The following is a 15759-nucleotide window of genomic DNA, read 5'->3' as shown; positions in this document are numbered from 1 at the left end:
CAAAACGCTCTTCTACAATCACATTGGTTGGTGCGTCCGTATGACATCACAAAAGCAATGTTTGTTTTTCATCCCGTATAGGGCTCATAATTTGTCGTTCTGCGGCCGCGCAGAACGTTCGCCTTACCCCCCACCCTCACGTGTTAATGTTCGTCTTCCCTGGGGGTGTTGCTAGGAAGGATTGAGCGTCCACCACCATGTCCATCCCCAGAGTTAACTGGTGGACAGGGACGTGCTGGCCATTGGGGAAAGCGGGCCAACTCCCGGACGGCCGGGAATGGTCAGGCCGGCCATTAGGAAAAAAAATTAAAAATACAATGTCGGCCTTCGTTCCATTTTGGGGGGCTGGGCGGCCAACAAAGTAAATCGCCACTGTCGGGAAGAAACCTCGTATCTCCAAGTTTCAAATTTGTAATTTTTTTTTCGCAAAGCAAAGCCCTGCTTCATCATACAAGGCCGTCGCACAAAAGTAGTGAAAACAGCCGATCTACAAGCAAACAACGCCTCGCGCCGCGAGGCGTTGTGTGCTTGTAGATCGGCTGTTTTCACTAGTTTAAATCATTTTTTAAATAATAAAATACAAAACAAACAGTTTTGGACATACAAGGTTTCCACCCGACAACGACGAAATATAACTCATGCAATTGTCCCACTGGCTTGTCACTTGTCATGATCCGAAATGGCAAACCTTTGAGTAGCAGCAGCGCTATAGAGAGAGGTATAGAGAGAGATCTCTCTCTATAGCGCGCAATGAGGGGCCTCTCCAACTCTTTTTCCCGGGCTGAATCAGGGGCCCAGCACGTCCCTGCTGGTGGATGCGGTCGGTGGTGGTGGTGGTGGTGATGGTCGGGGGGACCGTAGTGGTAGAGAGAGAGAGAGGGTAAAGAGGGGTGCTCCAGTCTGCTATGGCCTTTTCCTGTACGACAGTCTTATCACAGCCTGAATGCCCTGGGGTGGGGGGTTTAGTCAGTAATAAATAGCAAATAAATACTCAAAGCAGGGCTTTTCGAGGGGTTCATAAGGGGTTGGCTGCACCAGAATGAGTCTTGCCCGGAGAGCGCTCCCTTCTTCGCCCCACAAAAACAAATGTGTTTCGGTTTCGTCTGATCCCTGAACCAAGCTCCCATTGGCAGGATGGATGTTCTGTTGGGTTTGGCCCCCACGCCCCTTCCCCCCCTCAGTCGATGCGGTTGCCACAGATGGTGAAGCGGTCGATCTCCAGCAGGTCTTTCTTTGGCGTTCGGTGTTTGAGTGCCGCCGCGTCTCCTCCTCCTCCTCCCTCCAGGCCCGTGTCGCTGCCGTTCAGGATCATCTTGTCGTCTTCGTCCTCCTCGTCGCCGTCGGGCGTGGTCAGGAAGGTGGAGTCGCTCTTGGCCATCATGGTGGGGACGGCGGGGTGGTGGTGGTGGCCGCTGGTCTCTGGCGGCTGGGCGGGCTGCGAGATGACGAACGCCGCCGCTGCAGCGGCGGCCGATGACGACGACGACGGCCCCCCTCGCTCTGCCACTGGATCTGTTTGTTTGGAGACGGGGCGGAGGAGGCGTTTATGGGTTTGTCCTCAAAATGACTTTTTATTCTATTGGTTACTCGGCCCATGCAGACTTGAATCCATGGATATTTTTGTGTTTTTGTAGCATTCCTAAGCCAATCATTTGAGGAGACTCGTTGTGTCTCCATAGGGAACAAAGGAGGCGCTTTGTGTCTCCATAGGGAACCACTGCTTATTGGCTTAGGAATGCGACAAAAACTAAAAAAAATATCCATGAATTCAAGTCTACATGTGGTGAGTAATTGATAGATTTCTTTTTTTAATGATCCTTTTAACCACTTAAACCCCATATGGTTGAGTCCCTCAGGGCTCTGTGCTAGTGTATTATCTGTTTTCTATTGTTGTGGGGAAAGCTTTCGCTGAAACTATCGGATATTTCCCCACAATACGGATGCTGGGGTGGTTCAAATAATGGCTAGTTGGCGGCATCCCGGACAGAAAATAGCTGATCTACTGTATAAGCTCACAACGTTGTGAGCTCATAATGTAGATCGACTATTTTCAGCACGCAACGCCATGGTATAACAGTGTTGTACAACTCCATGAATATGACATATGACAGCCTGAGTGTGTGAGTGTTACCTAGTAGTGTAGCAGTGTGTATGTGTTTGGGGCGGTGTGCTCTGGAGTTGGCACGGCTGGAGACGACAGAAGGAGGAGGATCAAACAGCTTCTCCTCCATGTTGGCCTCTTTGACGAACATGCAGGACGTCCCCAAGAGGATGATGCTGTTCAGAACCTTCAGCGTCATCATCCTGCACGCACACACATATGCACACACACACACACACACACACACACACACACACACACACACACACACACACACACACACACACACACACACACACACACACACAGACAAATTAATTACATTCCACTATGTTCCGTTATATATGGCACGTTAACATGGTTAACCACTAGGGATGGGACGATACGAAAAGTTCATAGCACGATTATTGAGACGAAAGAGATCGCGATTTACGATATCATCGCGATAATCAAAATCCATTATCCTGGGGTGTAACATTTGGCAAAAAATAGCCGATCTACAAACTCACAACGCGTTGCGATGGCTGTACAGGAAAGCAAACTTCAAAATCAGCCTAAAGTTTCGAGCCCTTCTAAACATTTAAATATTTAGTTGACTGGAGTCCCCCTGGGCTCATTACAAGGTCCCATCCCGTTTTCATTTTACTCTAAATATCTTTTGCACACCTACTGGTATGAGCAGGCAGTCAACGCGTGGGACAGGAAAAAAGGAATATCCTGCACACTGTCTTCACTTAAAAAAAGTATTTTATTGCAAACGTTTTGGTCTAACTGACCTGAACTCGCAATAGAATCCTTTTTTTTTTGCTGAAAGTTAAGAAGTGTACAGCAGGGGTCTTCAACGTTTTCAGGCCGAGGACCCCTTAGTTGAGAGAGAGATGAAACGGGGTCCCCCACCTTTTCATAGATTCCATATTGTTTGACAGCACGATCATCAGTGTATTTTGGATTCATGTCAATTTGTGTTTTCAGATATTTAACCACTTTAACCGTTAATACTTAACTCTCCTACTGCCAGATTATTTATTTATTTATTGGGTCTGGCGCCATCAAAAAGCGGCTTACCTTTGCGACGTTATAGTAGATAGACAGACAGACATTTATTTATTTATTTTTATTTTTTTTGGTTGTGCAATAGTGCACTTTGGTCTGCCAGGCAGCAGAGGGCGGCGTCATGCGAGAATGAATGTGAATTTGCCTGTTATGTGTTGAAGAAGAAGAAGACCAGTCACTGGCCACAGAGCCTCAGAGCCAGAGAAAATCAACAAGGAAGTGAATTGTTCTCCGTTGATGTTAACGCATAATGGATTTTTTACACCATCACCGCGGAAAATGTGTTTACAGTAGACGGCCGCGCGACGCCTCATCAGCTTACAGTCATCAGACGAACGAACCGAACGAGCGCCGTATTGGCATCGAGGTTCTGTAAAAAATGGGGCGAACGTGAACGTTCGAAGCGGCGGGAGAGTTAATAAACTTTCACCTTTCACTATGTACTTAGTCTGCTCTTTTTCCCCTCACAACAAACCTCTTTGCCAAGCTTGTAGATCTGCGATTTTTGGCTACAGTTCTCAGAATATGGACACTATAGGGTTCCAGTTGTTAATATAAAAAGGACCCCCTGTTGAAGACCCCTTGGTGTACAGGAATTACATTTTTTCACGCTAGAATTAGGCCATCTCCAAGCTCTCAGAGATAGGTAGCCTCAGGATAGGGAAGTCAGGGTTTATGTGGTTAAACAGGAGATAGGTGTAATGTTTACCCGAGGTAGAAGAGCAGAACACACATGAAGGACAGGGAGCCCTGGATCTTCACTGAGCTGTTCACCACTCTGATCAGCTGGAAGCACACCACCACATCAATACATTCACCACATCATTAGGACGGTCACGATTATTACATAATCTTCTAATCGCAATTATTTGACATAATCGTCAATCTTTTCCATGTTGAAAAATGTTTATATATTTTTTAAAAGTGAAAAATAGTGGAAATAGCCGATCTACAAGCTCACAACGCGTCGCATCGCGACGTGTTGTGAGCTCTTAGATCAGCTATTTCCACTATCAATGTTCTTTTTTATGTATAAAGTTGTCAAATATGCCAGTCATTTCTTCGTATATTTAGGTTATGTGTCATATCAGCCATGTGCAACTTCAAAGCCTAAAAGCCAAACAGAAATGTAATTGTCAACAACAAAAACACAATTAAATGATTAATGGCAATGATTTAAACAATTCATCGTCATGTAAAATGTCATAATCGTGACAGCCCTACACATCATCATGATTTCTCATACGTAAGTCCAGACTGATACCTAGCCTCTTCTAGCAGGGGTGCAAGACAGGCTCGGTTCCTCATGCACGCGCGCCAGCTTGTGCGAAAATCTTCGAGTTTTGTACGGTTTATCTTGTTGTTTTAACGGGTTTCTAAAGTTTTTTTTTACCTAATTTTAACACAATATAAACAAAAACAGATGCTTTTTCTAGACACCATGAGCATATGTCTATGTGATTTATTTACTTATTTTGCAACAACTTGTGGGTAGAATACATTTACTTACTTGAGTAGGCCTACTGACTGCACTTGTAGGTATTTGTACTTTACTTGAGTATGTCCAATTTCCAGTACTTTACTAAGGCCTATCTACTCCATTACTATTTGTATTTGTCTTCCACTTACCGAAGGTATTGCGGTAATTACCACACCCAGAGTGGGCTCCGGGGACCCCCAGTGGTCCTTGAGAGGGTTCCGGGAGCCCCCCAGAAAAATGTGTTTATATCCACCTGTTTCCGCGGGAGTTTACTCGAGATTATTTGGACCACACTTCCGGTTTAACAGCAGACATACAAGCTCACGTCGCGTCGCAGATGCAGCCCGTTGTGAGCTTGTAAATCACACTCGGCTGCGGCGCCGGAAGCTCGGTACAGCGTCTGCGCAATGCACTATGGGGCGTGGGAAACCCGTGGATAGCATAAAAATCAGATTAACCACTTTAAACATACATCTGCTATATAAAAATAGTCAATTGCCTATAACAAAAAATTCAAACATAAATCTTGTATAGGGGGTTCCCTGGCACAAAATATTTTCAGACTTGATTTCACGGCCAAATACAGTGGTCCTTGACATGAAAAAGTTTAAGAACCACTGATGTACATGATCAATACAGAGCGTGTTATGGGACTGTGTCTTCCACCTCACTGTGCTGTGGTTTGGCTACGCTTGACACAAACGGACACATTTAGGTGAGTGACGGTGTGTGGGTGCCTGCGCATGATGTTTGTGCGGCTGTGTTTACGTCCGAGTGTGTTATGACAACGTGATACCAACCAGCAGGGCCAGAGGAAGGGGGATGAAGCCCATTCTTCTGGACACTGAGTCGCTGTAGTCTGTGTACGCCTGGACAGAAAAGGACAGCGTTAGTCAGCATTAAGTCACAACTCACAGTCACAGGAGTTCACACAAGGAAGATATTTCTGCAAGAGAAGGCAACATTATAGGGCCATGTCCACAAAAGTGCTTTTTTTGAGTAGAGGAGTGCGTTGGATATCACATATGTATAAACCCCTTCGGAGCGTTTATTGATGCCTTCTATGTTTAAGCAATATTACACAAGAGGGTATCGCGTTATCGTGAATATCGGCACGCCTGCATTGCTGCAGGAACAAGCTGAAGGCGAGTTCCGTAGACAGTGCAGAAGTGCTGGTAATCACGATAACAAACACCCTCAAGTGTAATATTGCGATTATACAAAAGTTACCTAAAAAAAAAAACTTTATTTCATTGTAATTAAGATATTCGACAGAAATGTGTCATCTTTTAATTCCACATTTAGCTACTATGTCCCTGAACTTCACATTGAAACTGCTAGCGTAGCCGCTTACAAGGCATCGCCTACGAAAACAAAGATAGCGAGCCGGCAGCTTTTTTGCGACCAGCACAGCTGAATTCTTTGTTTGATGAGACCTGTTCCATAATGCTCAATATCACCATGGATAAATAGCTATTGCAACCAGATTGCTTCATCGGAACTACCTGTTGAATAATAGAAACTATCAACTGTTGCTGTGCTCGAATGTCCTGTCAGCAGTAGCTTAGCTGAACATGGACTTCTCATGGTTTGGTAATCAATGATTGTTAATGAAGTCAGGTTGTAAATGACGGATTGTCAGAGACAGTCAGGAGGAGGATCAAATGTGACACTGATGAGCAGCGCCAGAACTCCTCTCAAAAAGTTCAACTATTTTGTATTTGATTCGCCCATGGCACGCAAAGCTCAAAGAGGGATTCTTCGAGGAAGAAGTGCATTTCTATTTTCTATGGTATAGAGCTCAAGCGGGTCTTTACCATAGAAATGCATGGCAGAAAGGCGCTGGTAGCTTAAAAAAACTATTTCTGCTTTTCTGGCTCCTAAACGGTATGGCCTTGGGATTTGAACATGCTCTTTGGTGTGCCTTGGGGCATGGAAACTTTGGAAACCACTAAACTAAAAAAGGCACATTGTGTGGATTCAACTCACATTTTTCTGCCGGCTGCTGACCAGGTCAAAAGCGAGGCTGGCTCGGTACTCTCCGTACACCTGTGGTACAAGACATGGACAGTGTATGGTGATAAGACAACTGAAGACAAACGATTGATTGGTATCATGTCCAAACCAGAGAGAGAGAGAGAGAGAGAGAGAGAGAGAGAGAGAGAGAGAGAGAGAGAGAGGGAGAGATGGAGACAGAGAGAGAGAGAGAGAGAGAGAGAGTGGGAGAGATGGAGACAGAGAGAGAGAGAGAGAGAGAGAGAGAGGGAGAGATGGAGACAGAGAGAGAGAGAGATAGAGATTTAGTTGTATTAGCACAATGATATAAATTAACCTGTGTGTGTTACTGTGCAAGGAAAGCAAGGAAGACCATAGGCTTAAATCAGAATCCTTTCTTAACGAAAAAAGTTCTATAAGAATAAATAAAACAAAAGCATTCGAGCTTGCAAAGACACCAGCTGCACAATACAGAACTAAAAACACAAAAACTGCATAGAAATGAAATAAAAAATAAAGAGTGTGAGTGCGTACTATATTTGTGTCTTAAGGGAGTAGTTCACCATCAAAATTATTTTTTCCTATTGATTACCCATGCCATGGAGACTTGAGTTCAATCATATTGTTTTGTATTTGTCGCATTCCTAGGACAGAAATGTGATTATATTAAATTTACCAATGGGGGTAATTCTTTTTTTGTCTTAGGAATGCGACAAATACAAAAACATATCCATGAATTCAAGTCTCCATGGCATGAGTAATCAATAGAAAAACAAATTGGGGTGAACTATCCCTTTAAGTCAAGAGGTCTTCAACAGGGGGTCCTCAGAGTTACTACAGGGGGTCCTCCAAATCTTTGAGTGATAGAAAGTTGTTTTCTCCTTTTTTATATTAACCACTTGAGTGTCCATATTCTGACAACTTCAGCCAAATATAGCAGATCTACAAGCTCAACGTGAGCTTGTAGATCGGCTATTTTCGGCAAAGAGCTTTGGTGTAGAGGGGAAAAAGAGCAGACTAAGTACAGAGTGAAAGGTTACGTTTATTAAGTATTGACGATGGTTAAATATCTGAAAACACAAATTGACATGAATCCAAAATACCCTGATAATTCACCCTTTGTCAGCCATCTGATTGGTCCCCGACTCCCTGACTGACCAACCAGCAGGTTCTTTCTGCCTTCTCCCACCCTGGTTCCGCCTTTTTTATGTTGAATTTGCTAAAACATAATTGTTGTAGAAATAAAAACATTTAAAAACATGCCGAGTCACTATACTGCCACTGAGCAGCTCCATTTTACTGAAACCAAGTTTGAAATGAGAATTGAACACACCGAATAACAATACAAAGCAACTGAATTACAATGGTAGTGGATGGAGTGTCCCACTGAGTGTCCCACCAAGACACAGCAACCAATGGGTGTGAAGAGGGGTGGGACAACGGGCGGGACTTGACAAAGAGTGAATTGTGCTGTCAAACAATGAAACTATATGGAATCTATGATAAGGTAGTGGGGGTCCCTGCTTCATCTCTCTCTCAACTAAGGGGTCCTTGGCCTGAAAACATGTAGACCCCTGCTTTAAGTACTTGTAGGTAAGGAGGAGACAGAGAGGTAGTTTTCGATTGAGTTTGACACACTGGGGATAAAGGGGTTAATCTCTTTGTTCAGGAGTTGGCTTTCATTATGTAACCATGGTTACACCCCACCCCCACCCAAAGGTGGACAAATTAAAGAGGAGGGAGAAGGTGGGAGGATGAGGTAGAGGAGGATGGGCAGTCAGACTTGACTGGCTCGTTATTGAACCACATAAACCCCATACTGTATACTTGTGACTGGGGTCCCCCTGGGCTCTGTACCAGCCAGGTCCTCTAGTATTTCCCTTACACTTAATCTCTTCACCACAAATAACAAGTCTATTTTTGCCAAATGCTCATCCCCACAGAATAAGGTCCAAGTGGTTTTAAAGGTGGTGTAAATCAATCATAGTTGGAACAAAACGTTTAAGTTAAAAAGTTAAAGCTCTAGAACAGCTAGTCATTGAGAATGTGTGCATTGTTGGAGCGGTGGAACAGCACTCCCAACGGATAGCTTTGTGGGTCTCCGGGCACTGTTGTGCAGCCTAGACACACAGGTTATAGCTACTCAAATTCACTGCTCCACTTCGAACCGATGGTTTGATTTTTAGTTTTTCCCCATTTCATATGAAAGCAGAAAATCCTATCAAAAGAATGAGATCTTGGTTACTGCGTGTGTGTGTGTGTGTGTGTGTGTGTGTGTGTGTGTGTGTGTGTGTTAGTGAGCTGGCCTGGGGAAGCCAGAGGCCCTGGTTGTCCCAGGTTCTATTCCAGGCCAGGCCATGTGTTGACGTGTGTCCCTGAGCAACACTCTTAACCCCTAATTGCTCCCCGAGCGCCGCAGAATGGCGTTCACTGCTCCTAGTTATAGGATGGATAAATGCACAGGGCGAATATCATGTATGTGCAAATAGGCCTGTCACAATTATTACATAATCGTCTAATTGCAATTATTTGACATAATCGCGATTATACAAGATCTACAAGCTCACAACGCGTCGCATCGGCTGTTTCCACTATCAATGTTCTTTTTTAAGTATAAAGTTGTCAAATATGTCATAATCTCTTTGTATATTTAGGTTATGTGTCATATCTACCATGTGCAACCTCAAAGCCTGCAAGCCAAACAGAAATGTAACTGTCAACGACAAAAACACAATTAAATCGTTAATCGCAATTATTTGAGAGACAATTAATATCGTCATGTAAAATGTCATAATCGTGACAGCCCTATGTGCAAATACACATAATCCCCATGGCTTGGGTCACTGTGTGTGTGTGTCTGTGTGTAGTGAAAAGAGGTCTAAGAAAAGAGCTTGCACGTGCATCAAGAGAGTGAGTGAGAGAGAGAGGGGTTGTAGGAGTGCAGGCTGAATGTAGGCCAGTGGAGCAGAAACCAGTACCACAATGTACCACTGCTTCCTCCTCAATCACACAGGAGTTAAGTTTCCCTGCTTGAATAAACATGACCAGCCACTCAATACAACACGCACACACGCAAACACACGCGCACACACACACACAAATCCCAGGTGGCAGCCTGGGGATTTTGTGCCCGCTGACCTCTGAAGGAAGGTAAAAGCCCTACAATAAAAACAGGCATCTGTTGTTTCCCTCAGCTTATCAACTGAAGCTTGTTCCTCCCGTAAATACTAAGGAGAAGACTAGACATCGCTTGGCCCATCTCCAGCGTCATACCTGGCCATCTAAAAAAGGTGTGCAAAAACAGAACACTTTTATTGCGGCTCACCATCTAAAAAGTCCCTCGGTAATCTAGCCCAGTGTTTCTCAACCACTGTGCCTGGGGACCTTTGGTGTGCCCCTGAGAAGGGCCAAGTGTGCCCCTTGAAACTGCTTGAAAGTCAGTATTGCATTTATCATTTTAAAAATGATTTAAAACTAGTGAAAACAGACGATCTACAAGCACACAACGCCTCGCGGTGCGAGGCGTTGTGTGCTTGTTAGATCTGCTGTTTTCACTACTGTTGTGCGACGGCCTTGTGTGATGAAGCAGAGCTTTACTTTGTGATGAAACGTACACATTTGAAACTTGGAGATACGAGGTTTCTTCCCGACAGTGACGATATTTACACCCCCGTATTATGTTGGTGTGCCCATGGATTCTTGGGACATGAAAAGTGTGCCCATGCAGAGAAAAAGTTGAGAAACACTAATCTAGACCACCATCAGCCACACCCCCTGCGGCTCCCTCAGGTCTGGTGATACCAACCTTTGTCTTGGTCCCCCAAGACAAAGTGCCCGAACCTGCGGTGACACGGCGCCTTCTCAGTTGCTGCCCCCGGAAACTCACTACCAACTAAGTCACATCAGAACTGCCCTCACAACCCACCACTTCAGACCCGCCTTGGGCACCATGCAAAGCACCATATACAGTAAATGTCAGGCAGAACATTATGGGCAGAACAAAATGTTGCATGTCACTCCATTACTCCCTCACCTTCCTGAGTCCTGACCAATGGTGGAAAAAGCACTCAAATGTTTGACTTAACACACTTTCCCGAGTTGTCCGTTTTTGAAAATAAATATATATATATATATTTACAGTATATATTTTTGCTCTCCCTACTCTCCTTACTTCCGGATTCGGCATAATTCGCGATCGCGATATGGATGTTTGACTCCCAGAACAGCTATATCTTTCAATAGATAAAAAGAAAAATCTTTCAAACATGGCAGCCTTGTTTGTTTACATTTGAAGAAAACACTATAGCCTATATCTTTTCAATGCCTGAACGGATTTCCAAGCAGATTTTTTGTTTCAAAGCTGTGAATGGCGTGCACACGTGTGGTGCTTCATCCGTGCATTATCCATGCATGCCCCGTGCACATCGTGCACATTAAAAGGTGAGAATCTAAAGATTCTGGCAATGGAAGACATTGAAGATTTTATTGCTTGACAACAAATTTGTTAAGTAAAAGTATCAATACTGCATTATAAAAATATTTAGTAGGACATTTGGAATTCTACATTTACTTGAGTAAAAGTACAAAAGTATTGGTATCAAAATGTACTTAAAGTACCAAAAGTAGAAAGTGCCCATTATGCAGAATGTCCCATTTCAAGTTTTCACATGTAAAGAAATGTTTTGAAAATAGCCGATCTACCACAACATAAAGGGTAAATGGTAAATGGTGCATTTACAGTATATAGCGCTTTTATCCAAGGCGCTTTACATAGATTGTGCATTACCTTCACCCATTCACACACACATTCAGGAAACCATGCAAGGCACCAACCTGCTCACTGGGAGCAACTAGGGGTCTTGCTCAAGGACTCTTCAACATTAACTCAGGGGGAGCCCGGATTCGAACTGGGAACCCTTCGGGAACCCTTCGTGCTCTAATGTCGGTTTCTCTACCCCTGAGCTATGCCGCACCTCTCCCTACATAGTGTGAGCTTTTTGTAATAATAATCACAATACAAAGTAACAACTTGAAGTAACTAAAGTGTTCAAATAAATGTAGTGGAGTAAAAGTACAATATTTCCGTCCTGACTAATCTCCACTGTAACTATCAACAAAGGCAGAAACGCCAGAAAAACAAACGAACACGTGTCCTGAAAAATTATTATATAATTGTATGATCAAATACACTGGAACTAAGCAGGGCCCCTCCATGTGATTCCATTAAATTAAGTATGTGGACACAGTGGTGTTTTATCCAGATGAAGGTGGTGTGCACGGCACGCGCATGCAGGTGATCATGATTAAAGTACCACCTCTGCCTCGCTTTGTGTCGGGAGAAGCCCTGGCGCACGAACACAGAAAATGCACGCACGCACGCACGCACGCACGCACGCACGCATGCACGCACGCACGCATGCACGCACGCACGCACGCACGCACGCATGCACGCACGCACGCACGCACGCACGCACAGTACTTCGACCACTGTCCGGGGACCACTAGCAATCCAAATGGACCCTTATATACTTTAACCCATTTAGGCCTGAACACATTATGACGCAATATTTTATGCTTTAACTATTGAAAAATAGCAGATATACAAGCTCACAGCGCGGCACCGAGTGCCGCGCTGCGAGCTTGTACATCTGCTATTTTTGAAAAAATCGTGAAAATTTGAATTTTGACCCGATTCTATAAGTGTCTTTTGAATCCTTCTAAGTCATCTTTCTAGGTCAGCAATCTGGCCAGCCATCGTCAAAGAAAAGGTCCTTTTCACTTAACTGGAGCTCAGTTAGTCTGTTCTTGAGAGACTATGTCAGTGGTTCTCACACTTTCATGTGAAGGACCCCCAAACTGATATTTATTTGGCCACGGACCCCCATCTCTAAATATTTAGTTCCAGGGACCACCCAGAAGCAAAATTTGAGTTACAAACGTTCGCTTTGAAAAATACATATATTCAAAGATTTGCACACATTTTCACGACTTTTTCAAAAATAGCAGATCTACAAGCTCGCAGCGCGGCACTCGGTGCCGCGCTGTGAGCTTGTATATCTGCTATTTTTCACTGGTTAAAGCATTCAATAATCCTAGGCCTAAATGGGTTAACCCCGGAAGTGTAAAAATGCAACACTCTGAGTTTACATGGGACGATACGCGATATTATCGTTTACAGTGATAAAAAAACACTCACGATAATCGTATCGTGGAGATTTAATTTATCGTGATCAATTGGGATCAATTCACCTTTTATTTGCCGAGCTGCATATCAGGCACCACTTAAATCCTTCATTGGTAAAAGGTACTTTATAACATACATACTTGATACAGCCTTTTTTTTCACTCTCTATCAAATGTCATTTGTCAAAAAAATAGCAGATCTACAAGGCAAGCTCACATGGCTTATGTTCCGCCCCAGGATAATGGATTTTGATTATCGCGATAATATCGTAAATCGCCATTTCTTTTGTCACAATAACCGTGATATGAAATTTGCATATCGTCCCACCACTAGTTCACACTGAGAACTTTACAGTGTTATATCCCAAATCAAAAATAAATAAAGATTAACTTCAAATGGGGGGTCTGTGGGACTCATGCTTATCATCGCTGTCGGGCAGAAACCTCCTACAGTATCTCCATATTCTAACGTTTGTTTGTATTTTTCCATAAAAATGCCCAACTTATCATACTACAGCATCACACAAAAGTAGCAACATCCACAAGCTCGAAACGCACCGCGATTCGAGCTTGTGGATCGGCTACCTTTGATGCCTTTGCATTTGAATCCTGAAAATGTACAGTTTTGGACACATGAGGTTTCCACCCCGACAGAGACACTATCAATCTGGGGGGGGGTGGGGCGTTGGAGTGCATGACTTACGTCAGCGTTGATGTCGTTGAACTTGGTGATGAAGGCGTGCTTGACGACGTCCACGGCGACCTCCGAGGCTATCACCATGACGACGTCGGGGAACAGCACCCACAGGTGGTCTGGGATCAGAGCAATCATTGGTGACATCAGTAAAAACTGCATTGTGTGGCTGGTCTGGTCACTTTATTACACCACGGCACTTAGTGTGCTAGCACGCGCACGCACGCACGCACACACGCACACGCACACACACTTATTTTAACTCATTTTCTGCCACGGGTGGCGCGTTTGACGAGTTCCTTTTTTTATGCTGGATGGCACTGTTCGCTAGCCTATGGGTCATAAATTATTTCCGGGGTACCAGGAAGGTCACTTGACATGTCACTGATGTAACCAGAACAAGAACAGCTTTCCCTTTGTTAGGGAAAAAAAGGAAAAAGCCACATAACATTGTAGAAAGCGACTTTGACACGAGAGCCTGTATCTTTCAAACGGATGGTCGCGAGCGGATCGGAGCGATGGAAAACAATTCTGTCAGTAAATGAGTTAATTATCAATCAATCGATTGTATTGTGTTTTAGAGTAATAATATACTTTAAAAGTATAAAGTTGCTTGTGTTTATTTCGGGGCAATACCCTCATGGGCCCCAGCCAACTGGTTGAGAACGACTGTGGTATGCTACAGTATTTAAGTGCAGTGCAGTGTGATTACCACTCAAGTTGTGGTCTTCTGTAGTTTGTGTTGATCGTAGTCTTGTTCTTTCTGTTCCTGTGCCCGTCTGCTGCGGTGTGTCTTGCGGATGAGACACACCTGGTCCCACGAGTATAAAAGCAGGCGGGCCAAGGCCATTCTCTCTCTCCCCTACCAGGCAACAGCTTTTTGGTTGCTTTTGGCTTTGCACTTGCATACACTACACTTTCACACATCCATGCACTACACTACTGATACCACTGACAACTAGGGAACGATTCAGGTACGTGGCGATTCGATTCGATTCTGATTCAGAGGGCTACGATTCGATTAAATTGCGATTATCGATTATCACAATTCATCACGATTCTAATACATGATTTATTTTCCCCTCACTGTGTGACCAATAAATAAAGTGCTGTGATGAGCACTGGAACATGAACCCTTGTTAATCTTTTCCTCTAACTCCGGGTGCCAGCATGAAATGTGGGTCCTTATGTTAATAGTGTTCCTGTGAAATTTGTTAGTAGTACCACATAACTTGCACACGGTGTGACTTTTATCGAGTTCCCTTTTGCCCTCCACCTCATAAAAGCCAAAATACTGCCAAACGCTAGCTTTATAAACCGGTGGAGCAGGCCGAATTCATCTTTCTGTCATCTTTTCTGTCGCCTCTGCCTCATGTGTTTGTTTTGATTCAGTGCGTAGCTGCTTGCCAGACCAGTGTGTTACGCCGTAAACGGTAAGGGTGCCGGAAAAAATCGATATGAATCGATTATCGGTTTCAACACTAGCGATATGGCTGCATCGATGCGCGTTTACCTGGATCGGTCCAAATCGCGGCCGTATCGGTCGATGTATCGGTCCTAAAGTTATTAATCGGATTAATCGGATTTTAGCATTAAATAATTAACCTGCTGTGAAACTCTGAACTCACTTACTCAGCGTTTAATGTTACAAATCATTAGTTCAAAAGTTAGCGCTGCTAACACAGTCAGTGCATTGAGTGTAATGGAAAGAAGAAAAAAAAGGAAAAAGCTGCCTGCTCTGTCCTCCAATAGAGCTGGGTTTCTGCGTACTGCAGTCATACCCGTCTCCTGTCCTGCGGGAAAAGCCGCAGATCTACAAGCCCACATCGTGTTGCATGTGGATGAGTTGTAAACTTGGATATCTGCTACTTCCGGCGCGGCACACTGCTGACGCTCGCAACTGCGCGACAACAGCGACTTGTAAACAAACCAACGTGGTAGTTCCATAACTCAATGTATTATTCCAGTGCAGAAACGCAACGTTTGGATTAAGAATGCGACAGTAATGGATTGGATTTTACACATAACACTTTCCCCAGTAGAACCATCAGAAGTCCCCGCACTCTGGTGACGCGAGGTTATCCCCGCACTTGTCGACAGCAAAGGTAATAATCACAGCATCAGTTTTTATTGCAAAGGGCTACACTACTATAGAGTATTGGTTTTCAAAGTGGGGTCCGGGGACCCCCAGGGGTCCTTGAGGGAGTTCTAGGGGGTCCTCGGCGAAATGATAGGAAGGAACCAAATGGACCC

General features: G+C 44.2%; 1 protein-coding gene across 1 annotated transcript in view; it reads right to left on the bottom strand.

Annotated features, from left to right (window-relative positions):
- Window positions 1–549: 549 nt before the first annotated feature.
- tapt1b (transmembrane anterior posterior transformation 1b) overlaps window positions 550–15759 on the bottom strand; it is a gene marked incomplete at its 5' end in the record, with an annotated part of 29895 nt that continues 14685 nt past the window's right edge. The window contains 6 exons of the mRNA XM_080721257.1: window positions 550–1512; window positions 2132–2304; window positions 3864–3940; window positions 5435–5503; window positions 6624–6683; window positions 13516–13625. Coding sequence (XP_080577383.1) covers window positions 1178–1512; window positions 2132–2304; window positions 3864–3940; window positions 5435–5503; window positions 6624–6683; window positions 13516–13625 — 824 coding nt within the window. The 3' untranslated portion in view covers window positions 550–1177. The remainder of the gene's footprint in view (window positions 1513–2131; window positions 2305–3863; window positions 3941–5434; window positions 5504–6623; window positions 6684–13515; window positions 13626–15759) is intronic.

This window comes from Nannobrachium achirus (genome assembly GCF_963921795.1).
Source record: "Nannobrachium achirus genome assembly, chromosome: 3".
In the NCBI taxonomy this organism is placed as follows: domain Eukaryota; kingdom Metazoa; phylum Chordata; class Actinopteri; order Myctophiformes; family Myctophidae; genus Nannobrachium; species Nannobrachium achirus.
This window is presented reverse-complemented; position numbering and strand designations above follow the sequence as displayed.